Consider the following 27,864-nt stretch of genomic DNA (forward strand, 5'->3'; position numbering starts at 1 on the left):
CAGTAGACCATGAGTGACGGAGTGTGGTCAAATAATCTCCATTGCAATGAGCTGTGCCCATTATTACAACTGCATACCAAATATCATTGACCTACCACTAGTGGTTCCCCACAAAATTGACCTAATCACAAACTAGTACATTGATCACACCGCCACAGACACCGGAAACAGCATACCTATGTCTCGCGTTTTGACTTCGTTAAGACGAGGCAGTAAATTGTATTGAAACACCTGATTTTAAGATAATTTATTTTTCTCCACTTCATATATTGATATTCCTTCACCAGACAGTCCAATTGTTAATCTGAAAGTATAAATTTAAATATTAAATATATGCCGAGATTTTTTTAACCTATATTTAGTATATTGTCTATGCAGTGTATAATAAAGTAAATTTGGTTCAGGGAAAGATAAGTAGTGCATTCTATATTGAAAACCTTATTTAGTAATTGACTTGACAAAACAATCAGCAAGTTTTGACAGAATACACCTATTTTAAGTTTTACATTCAACTAGCACATCCAACTCATCATAACATAAACTCATTTAACAGAACATATGACAAAAACAAATAAAGTTGACATGCCTAGGAAGAATTTTTTTTACATATATTCTGTAAATTCAGAAAATATCGCGGGTTTGTGTAAATGTGACTGGGTGAGTATTGCAATGATCATAGCTCACATTCGATATATGATACATATAACTTTGGCCGATATTCCTGAAATCACAATAATTAATCTTGCATTTTTGTCCATTCTTAAAAAGTCACAAAAGTAAATTCAGGCAATCATGTCTGAATTAACAGTATGTAATAAAGTGTGCTTTTTAAACTGAACTTTATTCAATCATTGCTCATTTCTACTGATTTTTGATCTGATAAAAAGTAATAACCTTTCTGTATATTTATATTTTGACTAACCTGTTTTCATTCTGCCATAACTCCATATGTGATATATCAGGTACACTGACGAATCTACACCATACTATTAATATCTGAAATAATAATAGCATGGAGCTGCATGTGAGATAATTTATAATAAAATAAATTAGAAATAGATAGCTACAGACCTCCATGAAGCAAAGTCAGTAGTTTAACTATAAAGATCATAATTGTACCATGAGGGACAACTGCAATTGTGGCTGCACTGATCTGTTCAGATAAGTGTTCAATGGGTTTACTAACATACCAAACAACAAGACAAGTACAGTCAAACCTGCTATAAAGGTCACCTCCTTAATGAAAAACCTTACTAAAATACCAAACAACATGACAATTACAGTCAAACCTGCTATAAAGGTCACCTTCTTAAGGAAAAACCTTACTAAAATACCAAACAACAAGACAAGTACAGTCAAACCTGCTATAAAGGTCGCCTCCTTAAGGAAAAACCTTACTAAAATACCAAACAACAAGACAAGAATAATCAAACTTGCTATAAAGGTCACCTCCTTAGGGAAAAACCTTACTAAAATACCAAACAACAAGACAAGTACAGTCAAACCTGCTATAAAGGTCACCTCCTTAAGGAAAAACATATCTTGTCAGGTCACCCTATTCTAATCCACTTGTAGTAATATGATGTGTTCAACAAAACAAAAATTTCATGTAGGCTTGTATGCAACATTTTTCAAAAAACAAGAATTAGTATTTATTTTGTTCTTTTGTTGGATAAGACTTTTTTACTGGGCATATTCAAAAACTGCTAGCAACTACCACATTATATGATGTTTGCAACAATCCAATGTAATGCCTAAATAATGTGCATGCATAGCTCACTGTCAAAATTCAACATGGAACATTCAAAACTGGCACATTTCTTATACATTTAAAGTTTTCCTTGAAATGCAACAAGTGTCATCTAAATAGTACATTAATTACCATAATTCTGTTTGTTGATGCTTCATTTATATTTATATTTGTACTTTTTTTGTTTTTATTTTAGATAAGACATTGTAAGAGCACTATAAATTCTTACTTTAGGTCCAGAATCTTGTAAACAAACATCCCATAAACACAATCTTTGGTCCACTGATGCTGTTAGAACCTTATTCTCATTAACTATCTGTACACCTGTAAAAAATAATACAGTTATATGTTTTTACTAAAGTGATCATTTTATGGATTCAAAGTTACATTGGATACAGAAATATCATTTGTATGTGTATTTGAATTTGTAGTATGTGAAATAAAACATTAATTGAAGATAAACTATTCATTTCTCTTGGCATTAAATTGAATTTTCCATTCACACTACCAATTGCTAAAATGTTTTACCAAACTGCAGTTTGAATTAATCTCTACAAATTGATCATGTGGCACCCAAAATAATAATCTTTACCTGTAATTTGAGCTGCATGAGCAGATATCTGTTGATATTTTCCTTCAAGTGTTATATTGTTATTTTCTTGTATTGATATCACAGATAATACCAAGGCATTGTCATCTCCTCCACTAGCTATCAGCAATCTACCATCTGTAATTATATCAAATATATCAATCTACCATCTGTAATTATATCAAATACATCAATCTACCATCTGTAATGATAACAAATATATCAATCAACCATCAGTTATGATAACAAAAATATCAATCTACCATCAGTTATGATAACAAATATATCAATCTTCCATCAGTAATGATATAAAATATATCAATCTACCATCAGTAATGATATCAAATATATCAATCTGCCACCTGTAATTATATCAAATATATCAATCTACCATCAGTAATGATATAAAATATATCAATCTACCATCTGTAATATATCAAATACATCAATCTTCCATCAGTAATGATATAAAATATATCAATCTACCATCTGTAATTATATCAAATACATCAATCTTCCGTCAGTAATGATTTAAATATATCAATCAACCATCTGTAATTATATCAAATACATCAATCTTCCGTCAGTAATGATTTAAATATATCAATCTACCATCTGTAATTATATCAAATACATCAATCTTCCATCAGTAATGATATAAAATATATCAATCTACCATCTGTAATTATATCAAATACATCAATCTTCCGTCAGTAATGATTTAAATATATCAATCTACCATCTGTAATTATATCAAATACATCAATCTTCCGTCAGTAATGATTTAAATATATCAATCTACCATCTGTAATTATATCAAATACATCAATCTTCCATCAGTAATGATATAAAATATATCAATCTACCATCTGTAATTATATCAAATACATCAATCTTCCGTCAGTAATGATTTAAATATATCAATCTACCATCTGTAATTATATCAAATACATCAATCTTCCATCAGTAATGATATAAAATATATCAATCTACCATCTATAATTATATAAAATATATCAATCTTCTATCAGTAATGATATAAAATATATCAATCTACCATCTGTAACTATATCAAATATATCAATCTACATTATGTAATGATATCAGATATATCAATTTATATATCTGTTTTTATATCAAAATACAAATCTATAGAAAGAGTATGCTTTAATGAAACTTGTATTACTAATCAAATAAAAAGAAATAAAAAAATGTTGGTAAATTCCTTGAAAATTCTAAAGAAAGTCAATTTTCAAATTACCAAAATAATATTTTAATAAACATGATAAAGAAGATCTTGATATTCCAAAACTTAACCATATTCATAATGAGAAACTAAATCCAACTGTAACACTCTATAACTCACCATTTAACTGTAAAGAACTCAATCCATTAACTCCAGACTGAAGACTTGGTATCACAAATACTGGTTCACAAGACTTTTCTTCTACACAATTGTCACTGTTGCTATTAACTAAGTCTTTATTAAAACATTTCTCTCCTTCAGGGCCATTACTGGATATTACTTTATTCTCACTATTAGTACATGTATCTGCTTCACCTACATTAGTAATGCTTGTGTAGTTTGAATCCGAATTAGATGTGTCTTTGAAATTTGATAAATGTGTACTGTTAAATTGATTATTTTCTACATTCTCTACTACCTCTATTGTATTTGATGTTATAAATGACAACAGCAACTTAGAAATATCCCACAATGCAATTCTTCCATCAGTTCCTGCTGACAAGAATAAAAGTCGTCTGCTGCCTTTTGTTGTGGATACAAATGTATGAGTTATCCTGAGTACACAATGGTCATGAAAAGCAGAGTAATATAACGGTATCAAATTCTTCAATGTCTCACTGAATATGAAAAACCTGATAAAAATGAAGTAAAAAATACAATTACATCTGACATAAAATAAAACTTATACCTTTACTTAAATTAACTGGAGATATAGAGTAGACATTAATGAACAGCAATCCAACGACACAAAAATTAAAGATCAACATACTGTCTTTAATCAATAGACAAATGTCTAAACAATATGTCCGACTCTTCACCTTTTCACATTATTTGTATGAAGCGTTAATTAATCAAATGAATGTAATTTACAATTTTTTCTGTTAATCATTAATCTCAATAGACATTTTCATATTACCGACTTTTGACTATGGATTATATAATTTGTCGACTGGTTACCTACTCTGTGGTATGACATCCTGGTACTTGGTCAAGTAAGAAAGATTATTTAAATCATATATCTTAGGGTAAATTGTTTCTCCCTTTGTTAAATTTTATGAATTTATATCTCCTGTGAGCAATATTGTATTGAAAAATCATAATAAACTTAATATGCAAATGAGGTCTCATGAAAAGCAACATAACTTATACTTAACTTAAGTATGAGACATACAAATAACATATAATTTTAATGGCACTATAAATTTTTTCCCTGAATTTATCATTGTGATTGTTGCCATTGGACAAAAATGAGAAATTACACATTATTATTGTGATTTCAGGACATGCTGCATACAAGTAATGTTGCCAAATTTGAAATTCAAAATGTGAGTTTTAAATTTTGTAAAACCTATCCTGTTTCAATTTTTGCAATGATAAAACAAAATTCCCGATTAAAAGTAGATTTTACCTGATATTGCCATCAGAACATGCAGCTCCTACAACATAGAGATGACCAGGAGCATCTGATACAATATCCTTTAAGGACAGTACACTCAAGTCCATAATTCTTGTCTCTGGATTGGAACGGAAAGATTTGGCTTTTTTCTGTTTTCTTGTTAACCATTCCTCATTCAGATGACATGACTTTAAAGTTTGAAATGAGGTTTTAATATCACTAATGTCAGCCTCTTTCTGGATTAAAATCCTTGAAATTACAAGTTGTGCCCTAGCACCTCCAGTAAAAACAAGATAGCCTCCATGAATATTTGATACACAACTTGCCATACACTTAACATTTGAAATATGATCTCTAAGAGTATGCAGACATGAAAGCTTTAAAATTCCCTTTTCATTATCTACATCACAATTAAGGAAAAAATCTACTACAAACTTGTTTGATAATATTTTCATCTATTTTAAATTTTAACTTACATATTCAGCACTGATCATATTAGCCATTTGATAAATATTTAAATAATTTATACAGGCACAAAGAGCAATCATGTATCATTAAACCATGTTACTGTTATTAGATTTCAGTCCCCACCCTCAACTACTTGTTAAATCTTTTAATGAATTTTTACCCTGTTGACATTTAATTTAAGCAAATATTTATAAATGTAGAGAAAGCAATGTCTCATAAAAACCTAGGAAGGATACAAGTCAAACTACAGATAAGAACTGTAGTATCTTCACTGCTTGTTATAATAATATCACATGGTTTACAGTCTACAAATAAAAAAATAAAATCAATTCATTGATATTAAAAATAATACATGTAACTTTAAACATGCCATGAATAGTTATGCACATACATAAATATAACAGGTTTTTGATTCTAACATATACTCTAATTTTAGTCCTTTCTGAGTTAATCTAACATCTATTACTGTGGATTCATTATAATTCGTTGGATACCAATTTTCGTGGTTTTCGTGGGTACAGGTGAACCACGAATTCAAATGTTCAACGAATAACTAAATTTCTCTGGGATTTGTGTGCAGAGATAGACAAAACCATGAATTCAAATATCCACGAAAATGCAAGTTTTCCTCAATCCACGAAAATTGGTACCCACGAAAATAAATGAATCCACAGTACATACATTGTGTTTTAAAATGATCAACATCCTGACTTGACTCAATTATAATTCTTTCTTAAATTCTGCTTACCAAATTCAGTTGAATATAGATGTCTTATACAAGTTGTTTCCCTTCCATGTAAACTTTCCTAGAAAAAAGTAAAAGATATTGATCTATTAAATAAATATTTTGACCCAAATTATAAGTGCTACAATTATTTCAAAATCATACAAGTTTTGTCCAAAATGATTCCAACAAACTAAGATCAATACTGATACTTAAGTTTAAACAGTTTTATCAAATGACATTCCATTTCTAGCTGGTACATATCCACTTAAAGGTCACATTTTAATAAAAGGATATTCTTGTGAAGTAATTACTACAATTGTCCAAATGTCTATCCAAGGGATTTTTTTTGTTTTGCTGGAATTACTGTTTCCAGTCCATCCTATATATTTTTTACTGCAATTGGACCACTTTAAAGTCATGCTTATACATTCTTTTAAATGCATAAAGGATACTGACTTAAAAGTTAATATTAATATTCTTCCAACGTGATTATCCCATGGCAACATCACAGTCATAACCTTGAAAGCGCTACTGTGATTTTTTTAATTTTTATGGGTACCAATTTTCATTGATTAAGAAAAAATTACATTTTTGTGGATAATTGATTTTGTGATTTTACAAAAGTCTGTACTTCTTTGAACATTTAAATTTGTGGTTCACCTGCACTAAAAGAATTAACGAAAATTGGTATCCCACGTATTGAATCCATGGTATGTGAAAATTAAGAAAATTCTCATCTGACTTCTTTTATGTCTTGAATCTATAGATACTTATATATATAATCTGAACAGAGTATTTTTTTGTCTTGAACCTACAGATACTTATACATATATAATCTGAACAGAATCTTACCAACCTTCAAAATTAATTGGTTTGTGTGGAGATCTGTCTTGCACAGAACTACTTCCCTCACTTTCAAATATACAAAAGAGATTTTGTCGTGAATGATCTGACAATCCCATGTCCTATGTCCACCACCGCATGGAATCTTGACCAGTTTCTGGTTGTTGTTAACACTGAACAATATAAAACTGTCCTGAAGTAGACAAATTTAGCTAAATATGAATAAAAGAAGATTTGGGCTTTCATCAATGAGTCAGCAACCTAACAACACAAAAAACATAAAAAAACAAGCATGAAGAAAAAAAAGTGCGGAAATCTGATTATTTGAGTGAATTTTCTAAGTCCAAGGACCATAACTCTGCACAAAATTATCAGACAGGAACAAAATTCGAACTTGATCTGTAACTTGTCATGATAAAACAATATACCAAATATCAAATCAATATCTTCCACGAAGAAAAAAAGTGTGGAAAACTGATTTGCCGGACTGACGGATGGACAGACAGACAGACGGAGTGCACATCTAAAGTCCCCTTCGACTTCGTCGGTAGGGGACTAAAAATCATTGAGTTTGACCTGAAAGAATTATGTCCACATCCCCTTTACAGACAAACATTTATGTTAACCATTTCAATTAAAGAAATAGGAAATAGGAAATCCCTTTATCATCTTAAATAACCAGCTGACAATTTCTAGGAAAATTATAAATTATTAAATAGACATTGTTTTTCTACTTACAGACTGAAAGCCATAGATATAAATATCTCCATCAGGTCGTAGTTCAAGTTTATCTAACCAATCAAATCCTTTAAATACCTATACAAACAAATACAAGAAGCATCATAAATATTAATCACACTAGATGTTAAAATGCCCGGTTTTCCTGGGGATTATTATGATAGTGCTTTCTACACTAACACATGGCTCAGTGGGAAACAATATTTCTTTTTTTTATATATATATATTATCCTCTTATGTAGAACAATAAAAAATCAATAATCAATAATTTTTTTTAAAGAGTTTGGATTTAAATTTAAATCAATAATTTTGAAGACAATGATTTTTATTCTAAATCAATTTTTTTTTTATTATTTTTAAGAAAAGTTTGAAATCAATAATTCAAACGACAATAATTTTAATTTCTAACCTATAATCTAAACTACAATAATAACAAAGTTCTCAGTATGATAAATTAAAAAAGAAAAACAGGTTTATGATGGTGATTAAGCAAATTGGTACCCTTGTAAAAATATTGTGAACCTTGCCTTCTCGTCCCTAGACATTTTTTTCCTGGGTAACAATCTGCTCTATCAACCTCTCAGCTATGTGCTATTCATATAAAATATGTGCCGAAGACCTTTGAAATCTTTTAAGTGCTTGTGTCTGAATTCCATGGACAAATATTTTAGTGTTTGATAACAGTTATTATTGCTTAAAAAAAGGGTTAAACTTTTTTCACTAAAACAACTTTCTCCCATTTTCCAAATTTTAGTCTTAAAATTGATAATTATATAAGCAGTTGTTTAGTATGCTGACTTTTATGCATATGTTTTTCATTACATACTTTTGTTGTTTTTTTCATGCTTTATACAATTCAAAAATAAAAAATAATGGTTTAATTAGGCAAATTCCAACTCCATACCCTATTGCTGTTGAGCAGCATTAGCTGTCCATTATCTATTGTGAACTGCCTGTAATGGCCATCACGTCCTGCAGTGTAAATAGTGTTATCTGCTGAACAAATATCTGTTACCCCTGTTTTTCCATGTATCTTCCAAAAGCTCTGTACTGGATCCAAATACTGTAAAAGTACCTTCAAAATTAGTCAGTTTGCATTGGTATATCAAAGAATAATAGCTAATAATTAGCCATATATATAATCCCCTTTTCACATATGAGTAAAATGGCAAGGGTAAATCTATTTGATGAGAGAATCTATACTTAAGTTTATCCTAGGGAAAACAAATTAAGTCCTTCAAGCGTCGTTACATTTGACTATGTTTTTAAGTTATTGTAATAAATCTTAGATCAGTGAATTTACTAGTCATCATTGTTAGAATAACTACTTTACTCAGCTGAGAAAATAAAGAAAGCAGAATTGGTTCAATTATTTCTCAGAATGCAATTTTTTTCTAAAAGATAGGATTAAAATAATAAAATTCAAACCTATATTTCATACAGAAAATTGTATTTTTCTTCATATGTTTTAAATAACCTTTCATTGATATTTAAATAGTATTGTACTACCTGATTAATTGGTTCTCCCCATCTGTAAACATGGACTGTTCCAGCTCTATCTCCACAGATTAGACTCTTTCTATCAGTGCTTAGTGTTACAGCAGACACCCATCTTTGTTTACAATATGGCAATGTAAATGTCTGTATCAAAGTCATCATAGCAACACCATTTTCTACTGATGACAATTCATAACAATGCTGAAATGATAAAAAGGTATTGTTTATATAAAATTGAGAATAGAAATGGGGAATGTGTCAAAGAGACAACAACCCAACAAAAGAGCAGAAAACAGCCAAAGGACACCAATGGGTCTTCAATACAGCGAGAAAATCCCGCACCCGGAGGCGGGCTTCAGCTGGTCCCTAAACAAAAATGTGTACTAATTCAATAATGAAAATGGACGTCACACCAAACTCCAAAACATATAAATGAACTAATATTAAAAAACATACAAGACTAACAAAGGCCGGGTTAAACATGTTTTGTGAGATCTCAACCCTCCCCCTAAACCTCTAGCCAATGTAGAACAAACAAACACACAGCAATACACAAAGTTAAAGTTTGCCTTTCTTCTCAGTAAATTATAGAAAGTCTTGTAAAATACTGTTCAAAGACTACTTTACTTTGTCTTGAAACTGTAAAGAATGAAAATACATTGTCATGAAGATGAATAAAAATCTTTAGTAACCAGTGGTTTTCAAGAATATATAGTGTCTTTAGAATGAATTGTATAGTATAAATGATTATACAAACTTCTGACATTAGTCCATAATACAATTCCTAATAGGCTTAATCTCACTGAAATAAATTATGAGTGCACACGCTGAAATGTCTCGCCTGCTTTACCTATCATGATGGAATATATATTGAAGGTCTGAAATATGAAGGTTTTACTACAAGTATCATATACACTAAACATTATCAATGATCCATGAAAATGAGGTCAATGTCAGATGAACCATCCCAGACAGATATGTAAACCTTACAATCATTCTATACACCAAATATAGTTGACCAATTGATTATAATATCTGATTATTTGCCCAAACCACAAAAGCTTATCAGTGACCAATGAACCATGAAAATGAGGTCAAGGTCATATAAACCCTGCCAGACAGACATGTACACCTTACAATCGTTTCATACGCCAAATATAATGGACCTATTGCTTATAGTATCTGATAAACTGACAAAACCATAAAAACTGAACAATGACAAATGAAACATGAAAATGAGGTCAAGGTCATATGAACATGTAGAACTGTTCACATACTTCAAAAATCAATAGATTGTTGTAATTAATTACTGGATACCTCTAATCCAATTACCATGTCCAAGGCAATTAAGCATACTAATTAGTATTTAATGGTGTAAACAGTGCCTCAAGGAATTCTATATACAAAGTAGCCACAACATACTTATCATATCAACATACTTACAATACGTCCCTCTGGTCCAGTGGTTAACAAAGAATCTTCTGACAGGCAGTGGATAGAGAGTACTTTCCCTTTGTAGATATCATAATCATTCCAAGTAAACTTCTTGTCTGTCAGATTCTCTGAAAATTACAATATTGTTAAGATGAAAACTTTATAATAAAAAATTACAACATTGTACAGATGAAAACTTTACTTTGATGTATGTTATAATAAAAACTAAACCAGTTTGTTTACTCAAAAACAAAAATCTGAAATTGACACTTGCAGAATAAATAAGGCAGAGTTTTGGTCTATATAATGAATACTGAGATTTGATTGGAAAAATTACATCTTTATTGTGTCAGTTTCAATTGCTATGCATGATCAAACTTCATAACAGAATTTATAAGCAAGCTTCCTAAACTTGTGTTGTCAATGGTGTTGTAGAAAAGCTCTAAACAGTATGTCAGTCTGATCATGTTCATTACCAAACACTTGTAATCAGTAAGATAGGGAAAAATTTGCAGTAAGCCACAAAAAACATGTCAATAAGATGTTCTGTAGTTTTATGTCCATCAAAAGTAAATAATTTGACTGAATGATTTGATGGATCATGAAAGAATTTCCAAACAACCCAATTAACTTCATCATTCTAATTCTAATGCAAAAATTAAAAAATATGTTTAAAGCCATATCAGACTTCAAGTTATCTACTATTGATTTTGTTTTCTTTGGGAAAACATTGTATTTTTCCTTATGAGTGCAAACAGACCTCTATATGTAGTAAAATATTTTTTTGTACTCATTTGATGACATCGTTGTTCATTTAGTTTCTATATACTGTAGCATCTATTTTCGTGGGTACATTTTTGGGGTTGAAGATAATTAGTATTTTCCTGGATTTTTTATGTTCCCCAGAAAAATTTTAACATTGTTAGTGTTCTTGCTGTATATGAAATTTACCTGAATAAACAAGACGTAGAGTTCCTTTGATGTTCCCTAAAGCTATCACATGGGAAACTGCTATAACGGTATAAGATTTAAAGTTAGTATCTTTAAATATCACTGAGGTTTTATTATCTATTAAGCTGTGGATTAATAATGACCTGCAAAATAAAACATTACATTTTAATATGAATAAAGGCACACAAATTATTTTTAGGCTGTCATTTTACCTTTTGAAAAGAACATGGTGACTTCAAGACTTTTTTTAGCAACAAAAAAATAATCATTAATTAAAAAGCCAATGATCATTAAATATAGTCGTGAAATCTATTATAAATATAAATACAACTTTTTTCAATATGATAGTCTTTGTTCTTGCCCCATGGTTGTCTAAATGATTGTATTGTTTTTGCATGCCTCAGTGTGATTGTTGCCCTAAATTATTACAGTAAATGTTTGATTTCTTTGCCAGCTTCCTTCTATTGTTATTGCTCCATGGCTTTGTTCTTCAATTCACAGTTGTGGCGTGATCATCAGTTTGCAAAGAGTTCCTCTCAAACCAGTGCCAGCGGCAGTCTTAACCTTGCAGTGAAGTGAGAGTTTTTGTCCTGTGTTGAAGGCCTCATTGTGACTTTGAGATGAAGAAAAGCAATAAAAGCACTGTTCCTTTGTTTTTTTTTAGTGTTTTGCTGTGCATGTACTGATTTTGTATCATGGATGGATACCCCATAAACTTTGTTTTCTATTTTGTAAAATACTAAGTACAGAAACATGCATTAACCAATACTTATTTAAAGATTTATGTCACCTGAACATTATACCTTAGAAATAACTTTTTTGGCTGATGTGTCCTTAATATTTGAACAGTTTATAAATTCATAAATGGACATCATGTTGATATATTCTAATTGCTATGGGAGCATGCTATTTGTCCATTTCATTTTTAAAAAAAAAAACATATTTTCACCTTATTTCATAAATATGTGTCAGACTTCACTATTAGTTTTTTAACAGAGGCTTATTTCATAGGCAAACAAATCCTTGAATTTTGCTGAACAGGCAATGATATTTAAATTTCATATCATTGATTATGAGACTAAAAGAGACTAAAACTGATCCCCCTGAGCCTGACAAGGTACATTTCCTTATCTATTCATTTTCAAACACATTAAACAGTTACTGTGATGTTGAAATTCTTAATGCTTTGAACTAACTTTTAGGTTTTTATGTTTTTCCAACCATTCTTAACATTCCTTTAGAAAATCTATTTAGAAGTATGACAGCTGATATTAGTGTGTAAGATAGCATAATTATGTACTATGAAAGATGTTGACATACACAAATTTTCAGTATATTTTTATTTACATATTGCCAGACTATGATCACATGTTTTTAATTACCCTTCATCTGTAATTCCTAAAACATAGTTTGATTTCCAAAGGGACACAACTCTCACAAAATCCTGTAAAATAAAAGTAAGAATTAGTAAGTTTTAGTTATTTGTAAACGATTCACTGTGTACCAACAAACAATAAATAAAATTAGCACTTATCTATCAACATAAATATTACAATTAATTAATTTATTGTGTAATTAAGAATATTCGTATTGATTCTGTATTCCGTACAAGATTCACCGACTGTGATTTGCATTTAACTTCCAGATTAACACTTCCTGTTGTTCTCAATCAAACAAATCTGTGGAAACAATAAAGAATTAAACACTGTTTGCTAAATTATTTATTCTGCAACAATGTTTTCATTATCCTGTAATCAACCAGGACTGGAGTTTAATTTGTCTCCAAAAAAGAAATCACTTTTCAATGGACGCATTTTACCAAGTTTCAAGTTGGGATTTTTTTCTAGAAAGTCCGTGTGTGTTAAGCAAAAGAAGAAACTTTTTTTAAAAGTTTGAAGGGTAAACTAGAGGCTCTCAAGAGCCTGTGTCGCTCACCTGTATTTACTGATGCTTTAGAAATCATGTAAAATAAGGTTAAAATCATAATTAATAGTATTGGATATTAGATATTATAATGATATCTAAGATAATAACAAAAAACTGCAAAATTTTTGTAAAATTACTAACTCAGGGGCAGCAACCCAACAACGGGTCGTCAGATTTGTCTGAAAATTTCAGGGCAGATAAATCTAAATCTGATGAACATTTTTGCCACCTTTCAGATTTGCTCTAAATGCTTTAGTTTCAGAGATATAAACCAAAAACTGCATTTTACCCCTATGTTCTATTTTTAGCCATGGCGGCCATCTTGGTTGGTTGGCGGGGTCATCGGACATATTTTTTAAACTAGATACCCTAATAATGATTATGGCCAAGTATGGTTAAATTTGTAGCAGTAGTTACAGAGAAGAAGATTTTTGTAAAAGATTACAAAAATTTACGAAAAATTGTTAAAAATTGATTATTAAGGGCAATAACTCCTAAAGGGGTCGACTGACAATTTTGGTCATGACAACTTATTTGTAGATCTTACTTTGATGAACATTATTGCTGTTTACAGTTTATCTCTATCTATAATAATATTCAAGATAATAACCAATAAAATGCTTCGCTAGGCGCAGCTTGATACGACCGCAGAGGTCGAACCCTGAACAGTTGGGGCAAGTATGGACACAACATTCAAGCTTGATACAGCTCTGAATTTGGATTGTGATTAAATATTTGACACAGCATAGGTTTCTGACACAGAAAGAATGTGGTCTAAGAACTTCAATTTTTTTAATTTACCTATTATGGTCCAATGTCCAAAATCAAAATACATGGTTAGATTCGGCATATCAAAGAACCCCATATATTCAATTTTTGTTTAAATCAAACTAAGTTTAATTTTGGACCCTTTGGACCTTAATGTAGACCAATTAAAAAAAAACGGGACCCAAAATTAAAAATCTAAAAACACGGTTAGATTTGGCATATCAAAGAACCCCAATAATTCAATTTTTGATGAAATCAAACAAAAGTTTAATTTTGGACCCTTTTGACCTCAATATGAACCAATTTGATAGCGGGCCCACAAATAAAAAATCTAAATACATGGTAAAATTCAGCATATCAAAGAACCCCATATATTCAATTTTTGTTGAAATCAAACAAAAAAGTTTAATTTTGGACCCCAACTTGGACCAACTTGAAAACTGGGCCCATAATCAAAAATCTAAACACATGTTTAGATTCAGCATATCAAAGAACCCCAAGAATTCAATTTTTGTTAAAATCAAACTAAGTTTAATTTTGGACCCTTTAGACCTTAATGTAGACCAATTTAAAAAACGGGACCCAAAATTTAAAATCTAAATACACAGTTAGATTTGGCATATCAAAGAACCCCAATAATTCAATTTTTGATGAAATCAAACTAAGTTTAATTTTTGACCCTTTTGACCTCAATATGAACCAATTTAATAGCGGGGTCCACAAATAAAAAATCTAAATACATGGTTAGATGCAGCATATCAAAGAACCCCATATATTCAATTTTTGTTGAAATCAAACAAAGTTTAATTTTGGACCCCAATTTGGACCAACTTGAAAACTGGGCCAAAAATCAAAAATCTATATACATGTTTAGATTCAGCATATCAAAGAACCCCATATATTCAATTTTTGTTAAAATCAAACAAAGTTTAATTTTGGACCCTTTGGACCTTAATGTAGACCAATTTGAAAACTGGACCCAAAATTAAAAATCTAAATACACGGTTAGATTCGGCATAACAAATAAATAAATGTGGTCAAAGATTTAACAAATCTAATGCGCCATACTGGTCTTCCTTTATAAATATGCATTTCTTTAAACATAATTTAAAAGCAGTGTAAGGGAAGTAACCAAAACGTTGTATTTGGATTACCTCCCTTACACTGTTTTAAATTATCTTAATTGTTCATTTACCATTACTTTATACATAATTTAAAAGCAGTGTAAGGGAGATAATTTCAATGATGTATTTGATTTATCTCCCTTACACTGCTTTAAATTATGTTTTGTACTAAAGTATTTGTCCATTAATGAGGACAACCTTGTTTTTCCCCCTTTTTTGCCCCTAATTCTTAAACGGTTTGAGCAATAACCCCCCAAAGCAAATCCTAACCATCCCTTTGTGGAATGGAAACTTGTAGTATAATTTCAGAGAGATCCATACACCGTTCCACAGTTATTGTCTGGAATCTAGAAAATGCTTATTTTTGGCCCCTTTTTGGCCCCTAATTCCTTAACTGTTGGTACCATAACCCCCAAAATCAATCCCCACCTTCCTTTTATGGTATTGAACCTTATGGTAAAATTTCATAGAGATCCATTCACTTAAACTAAAGTTAGAGTGCGAAAACTAATGCGTCTTCGGACGACGATGCTGGACGACGACGACGACGCCGGACGACGATGACGCCAACGTCATACCAATATACGACCACAAAAATTTTTTTGCGGTCGTATAAAAACTGCAAAATTTCCTTAAAATTACCAATTCAGGGGCAGCAACCCAACAACAGGTTGTCAGATTTGTCTGAAAATTTCAGGGCAGATAGATCTTGACCTGATAATCAGTTTTACTCTATGTCAGATTTCCTCTAAATGCTTTGGTTTCAGAGATATAAGCCAAAATCTACATTTTACCCCTATGTTCTATTTTTAGCCATGGCGGCCATCTTGGTTGGTTGGCGGGGTCATCGGACACATTTTTCAAACTAGATACCCTAATGATGATTGTGGCCAAGTTTGGTTAAATTTGGCCCAGTGGTTTCAGAGGAGAAGATTTTTGTAAAAAGCTAACGACGACAACGACGGACGACGGACGCCGGACACCAAGTGATGAGAAAAGCTCACTTGACCCTTCGGGTCAGGTGAGCTAAAAAGGGGGTGTGTACTATGCATGAGTGTGTTTTATACACCCCAAAAGACAATAATCAATTTGAATGCACTCAATTTTGTGTTCTTCAATTTGAACTTGTGTTTGATTGTTTGATTAAAGTTTAAATTTTTACATAAACAATGACTGAGGTTCTTAGATCGCTATTGAAGGTCTTCAGGTGAACCATGAATAAATTGATACTCATTTTCTAGTCCATTGGCCTTTAGCAGCTAGTTGTCTCATTGGCAATCATATCATATTTCCTTATAAAATGTATAGGTAATGCTGAAATCACATAATTAACAGCCCCTGGTGATGATTCATAGCCTGACCTGATTGGGTCCTTCATGGACTATGTTCAGAGGCAGAATGATGGATTGATAGTGGTGCTATATTTATATACTGTCTGAAAGTTATTCATTATCTGTTATCTGTTGTCAGATAATCTTTATCTGTTCAGTTATATATCAGGTGGAATTTTTAAGTTCATTCAACATATTGAAAAATTAAAAATATCCGCAAACAGGAAGTAGGTGATGGACAGATCTGAAAAGTGGCCATACTTTACAACTCTTCCACTGTCAAGCTGCTGACCAAATAAGTAGTCACTCTGTTTAATACTACCTGAGAAAAGTGTGATAGAAATATTTGTTTGATGAAAGAACAGAAGAATAATGTGAATGCAATAAACTCTTAAAGTGAGAGTATAATAAAGCTTTCAACAAATTTTCTTTACATTTTAGTCATACACAAGTTCCTGGGACTCATCACCAAATTTGTGCAGTCGAACCTCATTGTGTAAAAATTAATTTTGGAAGGAAGAGAAAACAATTTCAGTCCAAAAACTGATTGAAATCGAATGTTTTTTGATGCACATCAATAAATTCTTCGTCAATCTTCTAGGTCAATTAGCGATAAATTCTAGGTCAATCAGTTTGTCAGTATAACAATCAGAATGGCATGTCAAACTGACTTTGACCATGCAGAAAATCATGTTGATGGAACACATTTTGCCAGAGATAATTACAGAATGAATTAATAATCAACAAGTATAACTTTTGGAATAGTTTTTTTTTAATCTTGTATTTACATATATTAGCTATAGAGGCTCAAGTCCGGTACTTACATTTTGATCAGGGAATGGTAGACTTTGACTATGTAACATATTCACTGACTGGTTTTCTGCAACATTAAGTTTCCACAATCTGATACTGGTATCACCACCACCAGTGACCTACAGAAAAGAAAAATGATCAATCCATTCTTCACAAGGCCTTCATTTTTCCTACAACTGCATGTAAAGATCATATTTCTATTAATGAGTTACAATTTTTGATAGCCGAGATACATAAGATATTCAATTTTGTAAAGAAAATTAAAAGATTGTTATGGAAAAATGAGTATTTTAAACTCCATATAGCTTATTCAGAAATGAAAGAAAACAGATACTATTACAAATATACTGGTCATGTTCATTTCAAAAAGAATATTGTCCATCAATTAAAACATTTAACATCATTTCTCCGTCTTTTATCACCCATTGGTATGTATCTAAAAACAACATACATTTACATTACATTTTTAATACTTACAAAAAACTGTTCTTTTTTATCTGCAGACAAACTCCATATACTTTTTCCCTGCAATAAAATATTATGAACTCATCAGATCATATAATTTTTAACCCAGTGGCGAAAGTACTATCAAAAGTTAGACAGGTAAAACAAATGTTAACTGAGGCAACATTGAATCTGTACAGCAAATTGTTTATCGTCTTATTGTGTTTTCAAGATATGACAGGTTAAACAAAGTTCAATATAAAAATCAGGAGATGAGACAACTTTCCACCCAAGTTCAAATGATGCGGATGTAAGCAATTATAGGCCTCCGTATATTTCTATTTGAAAGCAGATGTTATTGGACACAAGCGATATCTTTTACGATTCTTGCAAATAAAACAAGTATTAGATGTATTATAAATGAAATTGTGTAATTTTCTCATTAATCATTCAAATTTAAATACATGTATTAACAATGATTCAGTTATAAGTATTGAAACATTTGGCCTAAATATCAGCCAATGCATGGTCTGTAACAGAAAAAGAAAGGACAGCTACACGGCTCAATATCCAGTCATTACTGGTAATTCTTTAATGATAAACAACAGAGCAGGAAAGTTTTTTGTCTGTCTGATACTGAGTGAAAAATGAATGTTTTATTAACATTTTACATAAATTGTGCAAAACTGACACTTGTAATTCTCTTAGTATTCAGAAGCATCTTCAATTCACAAATGCTGTTTAAAGCTTCTAAGTATTGCAGCTTGGTTAGTATGTGCAGTTTTAATGAACATTACTATAGTGTATACATAAGGCAGATAATTGAAAAGGTCACTAAATGGTGGCATCTTTATGTAAGGTACAAATAGGATGATTCTGATCAAATTGCAAAGTCTATAATGTAATTTCCAATTAGTAAGAAACTAACTGACTGTAAGGTGCCAGCTTTTTTCTACATTTATAAAATTGGGTTGTGCAGGGTGGTAATGGGTTTTTAGGAGATGGCTGGGTAACCAGAAAAACAGTGTACCAATGCTAACTCTCACAAATGAATTGCATCATGGTATCCACAAAAAGATGAAATCCTATCAAGGTTTACAAAATATGGTCCTGACATCACTCTTAGACTACATTGCACATTCTAAAATGTACTTATCCAATTGTCAGAAACTATTTACTGTAAGGTATCTTTTTTTAAAAGCAAATTTGATTGGTTGCTCAATGCAGGCATGGGTTTTAAGGAGATGACTAGGTAGCATGTACAACAATGTTACATTACTTACCACACAAAACTGTATATAAGGAAATAAACAAGATAGATTTACCAAGAACAAATACCTTATGACCTTTGAATTTTTGAATAACCTCTCCACTGTAGTTCCATACACAGCATGAACTGTCCTGAAAATCACATGTATTGGTTTTAACGTAATTATTTATTTTACTTTTAATATCATGTGCTTAGTGTTTATAAATATCTACTCTTTATTTAATATCTTTGAATATATATGATCTATATAAAAAAAAGAAGATTTTAAGTAGACTTTTAACAATTAACCAACTGTGTTGGTGCCTCCCTGGTGTATTCTGATTTCCAGAAGAGGTTACTTAGAAAATGTTCTACTGAGAAACAAGAAAAAAAATCTACTGGTCGATTAATCAGTTAGGTGGTGAATCTGTTTCGACTTTGGTAACAAAATGTGTGAGTCTTCTAAGTAAGACATGTGTCACCTGCAATCTTCAAATAATTCATTCTGCTGATAAGGACATGACAGTCAAAATTACAAAATACATCAATAATTCACAAATTATTGTGATGTTTTTATTATTGTGAAAAATGTGACAGGATACATTTCGCAAAATTAAAAACTTGCATTGTAAATTTACATTGAATTATTTGTATGCGGCATATTCTGATATAGCAATAATAATTCTCATATTATTGTCAATAGTTCAATAATTACAATAATAAATGCACCCACAATTTTTCTGAGTATACAGTACGAGGTACAAATCATACGACAAAATCAGGGAATCTATAAAATAATTAAGTAATTACCTCGCCAATACTGATCATAACGTTACTCAGTAAATTTATGTCCCAGACTCTAGCAGAATGTCCATATAATACATGTAGTGGAGAGCTCTGACACCTAGTCCAATCTTCTATGTCAAGGTCATCTATTGCCATAGTTACCTCCTTACCAGGAAATGTCAACTGCCATATTCTAATGCTCCTGTCATCAGAAACAGAACAAATTTGCTGTCTTTGTGTGTTGTATCGCACTGAGAAAATTACACCCTGAAATAATCCTGATAATGAAATTTTACATTTAAAAATTGAAAAGAATAAAAATCAATACTATATTTAGTTATAGTAAGGCACTTTGTCCAAGCATTTAGATTCTTAAAGGAGAGTTTGAGAGCTAAAAAGATATAAGAAGATGTGGTATGAGTGCCAATGAGACAACTCTCCATCCAAGAGTAAATAACTAATTAAATCCTGTTAAATGTTCATGTGCCTGTCCAAAGTCAGGCACTTAAGAACATTGTCAGTATTTGAATTTACTTGTAATTAAATATTCTTGTCATGCAGTTAATTTGCAGATTATAGCAGATTTGTGATTATCTATATTAAATTCATTCATAACTTTTTTAAACTCTGGGCAATTAAAACTTTACATCTTTTAATATCCCTTGTTCATTTTTAGAAGAGTACTGGTATATGTTGATTTCTAAATGTTTTTTTTTTTATTTTATTTTATTTTTTTTCTAGTAACTACCTTAAATTTTATAATCTTAACTTAATTAAGAAAAGAAAAAAAATATATAATAAAAGCCAATATCCAACATGTTATGTATATCATTTCACATTAATATACAATCTATATCCCTACAACCAGCAATATTTTTTCCCCATTATATACCTCTTTTACATAAAAAAAAATCTTGTTGTATCCCATCAATTAATGTATTTTTTTTACATTTGAAAGATTGAAAAAGCTATTTATTCAGCAGAAAAATTCTCCTGATCAGTTGCTCATCAGTAACAACATTTTTCATAAAAAAAAAAATATTTCCCAATATGCTTACTAGTGAACTTTGTAAGAAACATGTTTATTTGATATGTATTCATGTGTATATTATGCATTTTGTTTTCTCAATATTGTATTCTACGGTACAAAATCTGGTTAGAAATCTCTTTGATTTTGGAATTCTAAAATATTTACAAGATCAATGGAGATAAAGATATAATAACAGTAACACCTACCTGGTGACCTGAGAACCTGTGCATTACTGTGCACAGTCCAGAACTATTTCTTGTAGTATTAGGTGACCACAACAAAACTTGATTTGTTACTGTTCCTGCAGCTAAAATCAAATTCTCCCAACTTGATGTAATAAAACGTGCACAGTATCTGAAAATCTACTATTAAAGAAAACTTTTAAAATATCTTTGATAAGATAATTATGTGTATTAAATAGAATTCATTGAACTATTTTTTAATTAGGTAGGGTTTAACAAATATAGAATGAAGACTGAATGTAGTACAGTAAGTAATGATTGTCCTGACAATGTAATACATGTAATTCCTCATTTAACATATATATATATTTATATAAAAATAGGGAGATGTTGTATGATTGCCAATGAGACAACATATCTACTAGTTGACCAAAAAATGTGGATTTAAGCAACTATAGGTCACCATATGACCTTCAACCAATTAGCAAAACCCATATGACCACTTAAGGTAATTGATAATATATAAATACCAGAGCACACATTTAATCAATTTTTTTATGTGTCTTCAATTGTACAAAAGAATTTTATTTTGATAAAAAAGGATAATTCATTTATGACCGACCATTTGGCATACCTGAATAATCAGTTCACAGCAGTGAGTTACCATTTGCAGTCTTAAATTCTCAGCATTACCCATCAATGACTTCAACTGGTCAGTACTTGTACCCACAGTTTTATTTTTACTTTTATTTAAAGTGGTAGGATCCACTTGTAAATGCATCCATCCTCTTACGTTTATAACTGCAGTAAAAAGGTACTGTGAATTCATCAATATTAGTAGGGTACTAATTTTCATGGTTTCTGTGGACATAACATAAACCACAAAAGTGCTCATGGAAGTTCAAATTTTCCAAAGATTTGTATGGAGAATTTGAAAAAAAACACTAATCAATTATCCACTTAAATACAATTTATATCCTAAATCCATGAAAATCCATATCCATAAATATAAATGAATTCACAGTCAGTGTATTGATTGATTAACAACTTAAAGTAAGGATACAGAATACTGTTTTCTTCACACTGTACAATGTCCATAATCTGGTCATTATTGCTGTCCCATTTTACAATGGTGTTGTGTGCCAAAGCAAAAACAACCTGACCTTTGACCTGTGTAAATAGAACAAAATCAAGTTGAAAATACTGTACATTGAAAATTTTCAAACATTATATATATATACCTTTAAGACAAACAAATTCAAAAGCAAAATATGTGTAAGATTTTTTAAACAGTCACTTAGAATCTTCAAAAAAATTTCAATTGTGAGTTCCTCATGAATGCTATTTTGAAAAGTCATCACCAGTTAGCATTAAATTCATTACAGAAATATTAAAAAAATAAATGTGGATTGTGTCCACATGTGGACACAGATGCCCCCGCCTGCCATAACTGAAGAACGGTAAAAGTGATGTTTCCCAAATTTGAACTTGATCTGAGTTTTGTGGTAATAAGCATTGTGTGTAAGTCTCATAACATTTGGTTGAGGCTAACTTAAGCAGAGAACAGAAACGAAAAATTCAGCAATTTTTCTATTTGTAAACATGCGTAACTCTAGAACGGTTGTGTATAAGTTTTATAACATTTGGTTGAGACAAACTAAAGTTAGAGAACGGAAACGAAAAATTCAGCAAATTTTATTTTTATAAAGGGACATAACTCAAGAATGGTAAAAGTGACGCCACCGAATTTTGTACTTAATCTGTATTATGTAGTAATAAGTATTGTGTATAAGTTTCATAACATTTGGTTGAGGCAAACTAAAGTTAGAGAACGGAAACAATATTTGTACTTGATCTTAGTTTTGTGTTAATGAGTATTGTGTATAGGTTTCATAATGTTTGGTTAGGGCAAACTTAAGTTACAGAATGGAAACTAAAAATTTTGCAATTTTCAATTTATAAAGGGGCATAACTCAATAATGGTTAAACTGACACTACCCAAATTCAACTTGATCTGTGTTTTATCAGTGGAAGGCAAAATTAAACATAAGGAAGATAACTCCAATTTTAAAAATTACTTGAATAATGACATTGATATTTTTGGAAAAAAAATGAAAAATTTAGCAATTTTTCCATTTGTAAAGGGGTATAACTCTCGAACAGTAAAAGTGACGCCCCCAAAATTCAAAATTGATCTGTGTATTGTGGTAATAAGCATTGTGTATAAGTTTCATAACATTTGGATGCGGCAAACTTAAGTTAGAGAACGGAAATGAAAAATAGTGCAATTTTTCCATTTATAAAGGGCATAACTCTAGAACGGTTAAAGTGACGCCACCAAAATTCAAACTTGATCTGTGTTTTGTGGTAATAAACATTGTGTATAAGTTTGATAACATTTGGTCGAGGCAAACTTAAGTTAGAGAACGGAAACCAATTTTGGGACGTACGGACGGACGGACGTACATACAGACGGACAAGGGTAAAACTTAATGCCCCCTTTGCTTCGGCGGGGGGATAAAAAAATACAGGAAGTCATGACAAGTATCCCCAAATTGGCAATAAATTTCTATAACAAGAACATGTGTCCATAGATCGCCATTGTCCCACTCACATTATCACATTTCTATGTCCTGTAAACCATGAAATTTGGGGACAAAATGGTAATCTGGCACATAATTTAAACACTTCATATCATAATGAACATTAGTAATAATTTTTAAGTTGATGTGACGACAACTATATGGAAAAGTACCTTAACCAAAAAATTGAACCATAATTCTGATGTAAATTGATTAAACCAATTCACAAATATTTGGTCTCTGTAGACTTTAGAAGTGTATTTGCCTAACTGCCAAAGTTCTGTTTGTACAAAGAGTGCAGTCAAGTTTGATGAATAAACAAAAACTAAAAATAAATTGATGTGGGTTCATATATGTATTGTTTCCCTAAACATGCTGAAGGTAAAAAACAAATCACCTTGAGCAGGATTTTTTAGAAATTTTCCAATTTTGATAAAAAAAATTGCAATAATTTCTGAACTCACAGTACTGATAATGAAAATTAATTAAACTGTTCACCTGTTCCTTTTCAGACAATGGTACCAACAAACTGCACAATAAACTGTTGTACAGTTCAGGGTGTACTAACCTTTAAGAACTGTGCATCCCAGATTAAGTCCTGAAGTAGAGTCTTCCTATTTGGGAGTGACAATGTATCTGTATCCATGGTAACAATACAAGCTCTCTTCTCACCAAAAGCACACAACTGGCCATTGCTGTCTAAAATATTACAAATATGATATTCATTGAAATTTATATTGTTTAAGCATGAGGACCAGTCTTCAAATTAACCACTAGTCATTTTCTAAGTAAAACAAAATAGTTTTGACTTGTAAATAAAATCAGGGATGATAAAAGACCATTTTAGTCTCATTTTATTAAAATCCTTAAAATATATTGTCAAATACATTAGTATTTATTCAACATTTGCAAAAAATATGTAATTTTGCAATTCTGACATTTTTTGAAGGTAAAAGTATAAACATTAACATGCTGTACATCATTTTTAGTTAGTTTTTTCACAAACTTAAATGCACTCAAAGGATTGATCAAAAGATAGTATTGTCATCAATGCAAGATGTAAATATGAAGTTGTTGAATGGTTATTTGGTCAATATAAAGTTTTGGCACAAGTATTAAAATGACATTCAAAACACAGAAAAGGAAGAACAACTAAACATCATTAAAAATTAAGAAAATATAAAACAATTTTCAGTTATCATCCAAAATCCTTAGCATGGAGTTTTACTTCTTTAAATAAATGATTACATTATTTCAGTCTAGACATTGGATGTGTGGATGTGTGTGTTGGTCACAGGAACATACCTGACCTAATACCATGAATTCTTGTACAAGTTAATGCTGATAATCTTTGTAAGCATTTGGTAGTTTCACTATCATACAAGTACAAGTAATCACCACAACCTGAAACAAACATTGTCATTGGGTAGATTCACTATCATACAAGTACAAGTAATAACCACAGTCTGAAACAAACATTTGGTAGTTTTACTATCATACAAGTACAAGTAATCACCACAAGCTGAAACAAACATTGGGTAGTTTCCCTATCATACAAGTATAAGTAATCACCACAACCTGAAACAAACATTGGGTAGTTCCACTATCATACAAGTACAAGTATTCACCACAACCTGAAACAATGTCAAAATTAATAATTTGCTTCAAATATAATCTCTAATATTATCTAACATTACCTGTCTCCTTTAACCGAATTGACTTTACTTTATAGCATACCCAGTCCAGAATGAAAAAAATGCAACAATCTCTACAATGTTTTATAGTAGTATCTAAATTATATATGGAAAAAATAAAATCATAGTTTGTAAGTTCTTTGAAAGTAATTACATAAGAAATAATTCAATTACTCTGGTATGTCTTCAAATTCAGTATTACATTCCATTTTACTGGCAGGATTTGTTTTAGATTGGTTTTTATAAACCATAGGAAGACTTGTAAGATTGGTTTAATTTTAGATTTTCTAATTTCATTTGGTATATATATCTAATACATTGTACTCCATACAAACCTGCAATAATGTATGTGCCTTCTACATGAAGTGCTGTAACTGGCCCAGTATGGTATATACATTTAGCATTCTCCATTGCAGACAATATTTTGTATATTTATATAGAAGAAACATCTGCATAAAGCAAACAAATTCTAAACACCATTATACTGCAACAGAAAAAAGAAAAGATGATCAGAATTATTTTATTTGAATTAAATTTACAAAAAAATGTACAATGCAATCTGTGAATCGGCGAAAGAGTAAACGAGATAACAGTCTACTTTCAACCAAAACATTATTTTGGCATCTTTTGAAAAAAAAACATTCTAACCAGATTATGTCTTTTTTCAATTTCCAGAAATTCCCTTCTAGGTGCCACAAGAGGAAAAATAACTATACTATGCATTGTATCAATCTAATGAGTTAAGTCCTTTTCAACTGATTTTTATAGTTAGTTTATTGTTTGTTCTTATGTTGTGCTGTTACAGCACAGTCCCAGGTTATGGGAGGGTAAGGCACCTGCAAAAATGTTTAACCCTGTTACATTCTGTATGTGCCTGTCCCAAGTCAGGAGCATGTAATTCTGCGGTTGTTGTTTGTTACTGTACATCATATTTGTTTTTCATTTATTGTTTTGTACATAAATAAGGCCGAAAGTTTTCTGGTTTAAATTGTATACATATGTCATTTCATGGCCTTTAAAAGCTTGGTATGCAGTATGGGTTTTGCTCATTGTTGAAGGCAATACAGTGACCTATACATGTAGATGCTAACTTCTACATCATTTAATCTCTGGTGGAGAATTTTCTCATTGGCAATCATACCACATCTTCTTATTTATTTAACATGTTTAAAGGTGCTGATTTTGACAGGTGCCAAAATTATCTAGGTACCATATTGACTAGTTAAGGAGAACATCAGCATTCAAGGAACTGTCAGTATTCAGTGAAAATTAAGCAATTTACGTGGACAAAGTTAAATATAATTTGATACTTGAAAAGGCAAATGTATAAGCAGGAATTCATTGCAAGTAATGGGGAGGTATACTCAACCGAGTATATGGTAAGCAGGATGTTTATGTTACCTGTTACAGTGTTCTCCCCAGGCCCTTATAGGACCGCAGGCCCGCAATGTATATTTTTTTACCGTGGTAGTATCAGTCTTACCACGATGTATAATTTTTGTCCGTGTTGCTAAAATTTTCAGTAAAAAAATCGTAAATCGGTACAGTGTATTAACTTATTGTTTCAATACTGTACAGGAACCAGCAAGTCCTGATTATCATGATGTCTCCTAAAAGTTTTATTCGGTTTTCATTATCACAATTATTCTATATCACTCATTGACATCAATATGTTGATGCCTTAAATCTAGACAATTTGGATCCCTGACAGTCTTCACTTTTTATTAATTTGATTGATTGATTGATTGATTGATTGATTGATTGATTGGCATTTAACGCTACTTTCACTGTTAGCCATTTTGTGGTAGGAAAACTGATTATCCTATTCAATTAAGATTGAAGTCGAATGCACCTGCCATGTGCAGGACTCAGACTCATAACCTCAGCATTGACAGGCTCATGTCAGATATAGTAGTTGAACTACTTAGACCACTCTGGCACTCGGCGACTGAGGCCCATTTTTTATTAAAAGCAGTGTTGCTGTAACTGAAGACTTCAAGGAACTATAAAATGATCTTCTAAGACATCATAATTATTTGGACTACATTGTTGATTGATCTAAGCATACATGTGGGCAAAGGAAAAAGGAGTTGGCCTGTTTCTTACACGTGGTTTTATCTTTGTATGGGCCCGATTTAAAAAAAAATAAAAATGCTCAAATATGACACTCGTAGAAGTTGTATATTTTTGTGTGTATTGCATACATCTACCCTTATTTCAATCTTTAGCATTAGCAAGCTGCAAATTCAACTTTCCATTTAGCCGGAAGTACAGAATTAGCAATACATTTAGAGTC

The 27,864-nt window shown here is 30.9% G+C and overlaps 1 protein-coding gene across 4 annotated transcripts; it reads right to left on the reverse strand.

Moving 5' to 3' along the window:
• Positions 1 to 232: 232 nt before the first annotated feature.
• Positions 233 to 27,837, reverse strand: LOC127729223 (WD repeat-containing protein 6-like). Of its 4 annotated transcripts, none has more exons than XM_052236947.1 (25): positions 27,779 to 27,837; positions 25,904 to 26,052; positions 25,180 to 25,278; positions 24,443 to 24,573; positions 22,356 to 22,462; positions 21,317 to 21,464; positions 20,105 to 20,347; positions 19,384 to 19,446; positions 18,079 to 18,126; positions 17,613 to 17,720; positions 13,022 to 13,083; positions 11,640 to 11,782; positions 10,698 to 10,816; positions 9,267 to 9,455; positions 8,662 to 8,820; positions 7,758 to 7,835; positions 7,033 to 7,212; positions 6,198 to 6,255; positions 5,686 to 5,754; positions 4,994 to 5,381; positions 3,706 to 4,217; positions 2,343 to 2,477; positions 1,980 to 2,074; positions 923 to 996; positions 233 to 304 (listed from the first exon to the last, which is right to left on the reverse strand). In XM_052236947.1, exons 2-25 carry the CDS (start codon positions 25,977 to 25,979, stop codon positions 238 to 240), a joined length of 3,351 nt encoding a protein of 1,116 aa, XP_052092907.1. In that variant the 5' UTR covers positions 25,980 to 26,052; positions 27,779 to 27,837; the 3' UTR covers positions 233 to 237. The 4 variants fall into 4 exon arrangements, with proteins under 4 accessions (XP_052092907.1, XP_052092905.1, XP_052092906.1 ...); XM_052236945.1 differs by having other exon boundaries at positions 8,662 to 8,832; XM_052236946.1 differs by having other exon boundaries at positions 8,662 to 8,832; positions 27,773 to 27,837.
• Between the last annotated feature and the right edge of the window lie 27 nt (positions 27,838 to 27,864).

The sequence above is a fragment of the Mytilus californianus genome, unplaced genomic scaffold (assembly GCF_021869535.1).
Source record: "Mytilus californianus isolate M0D057914Y unplaced genomic scaffold, xbMytCali1.0.p SCAF_2, whole genome shotgun sequence".
NCBI lineage: Eukaryota > Metazoa > Mollusca > Bivalvia > Mytilida > Mytilidae > Mytilus > Mytilus californianus.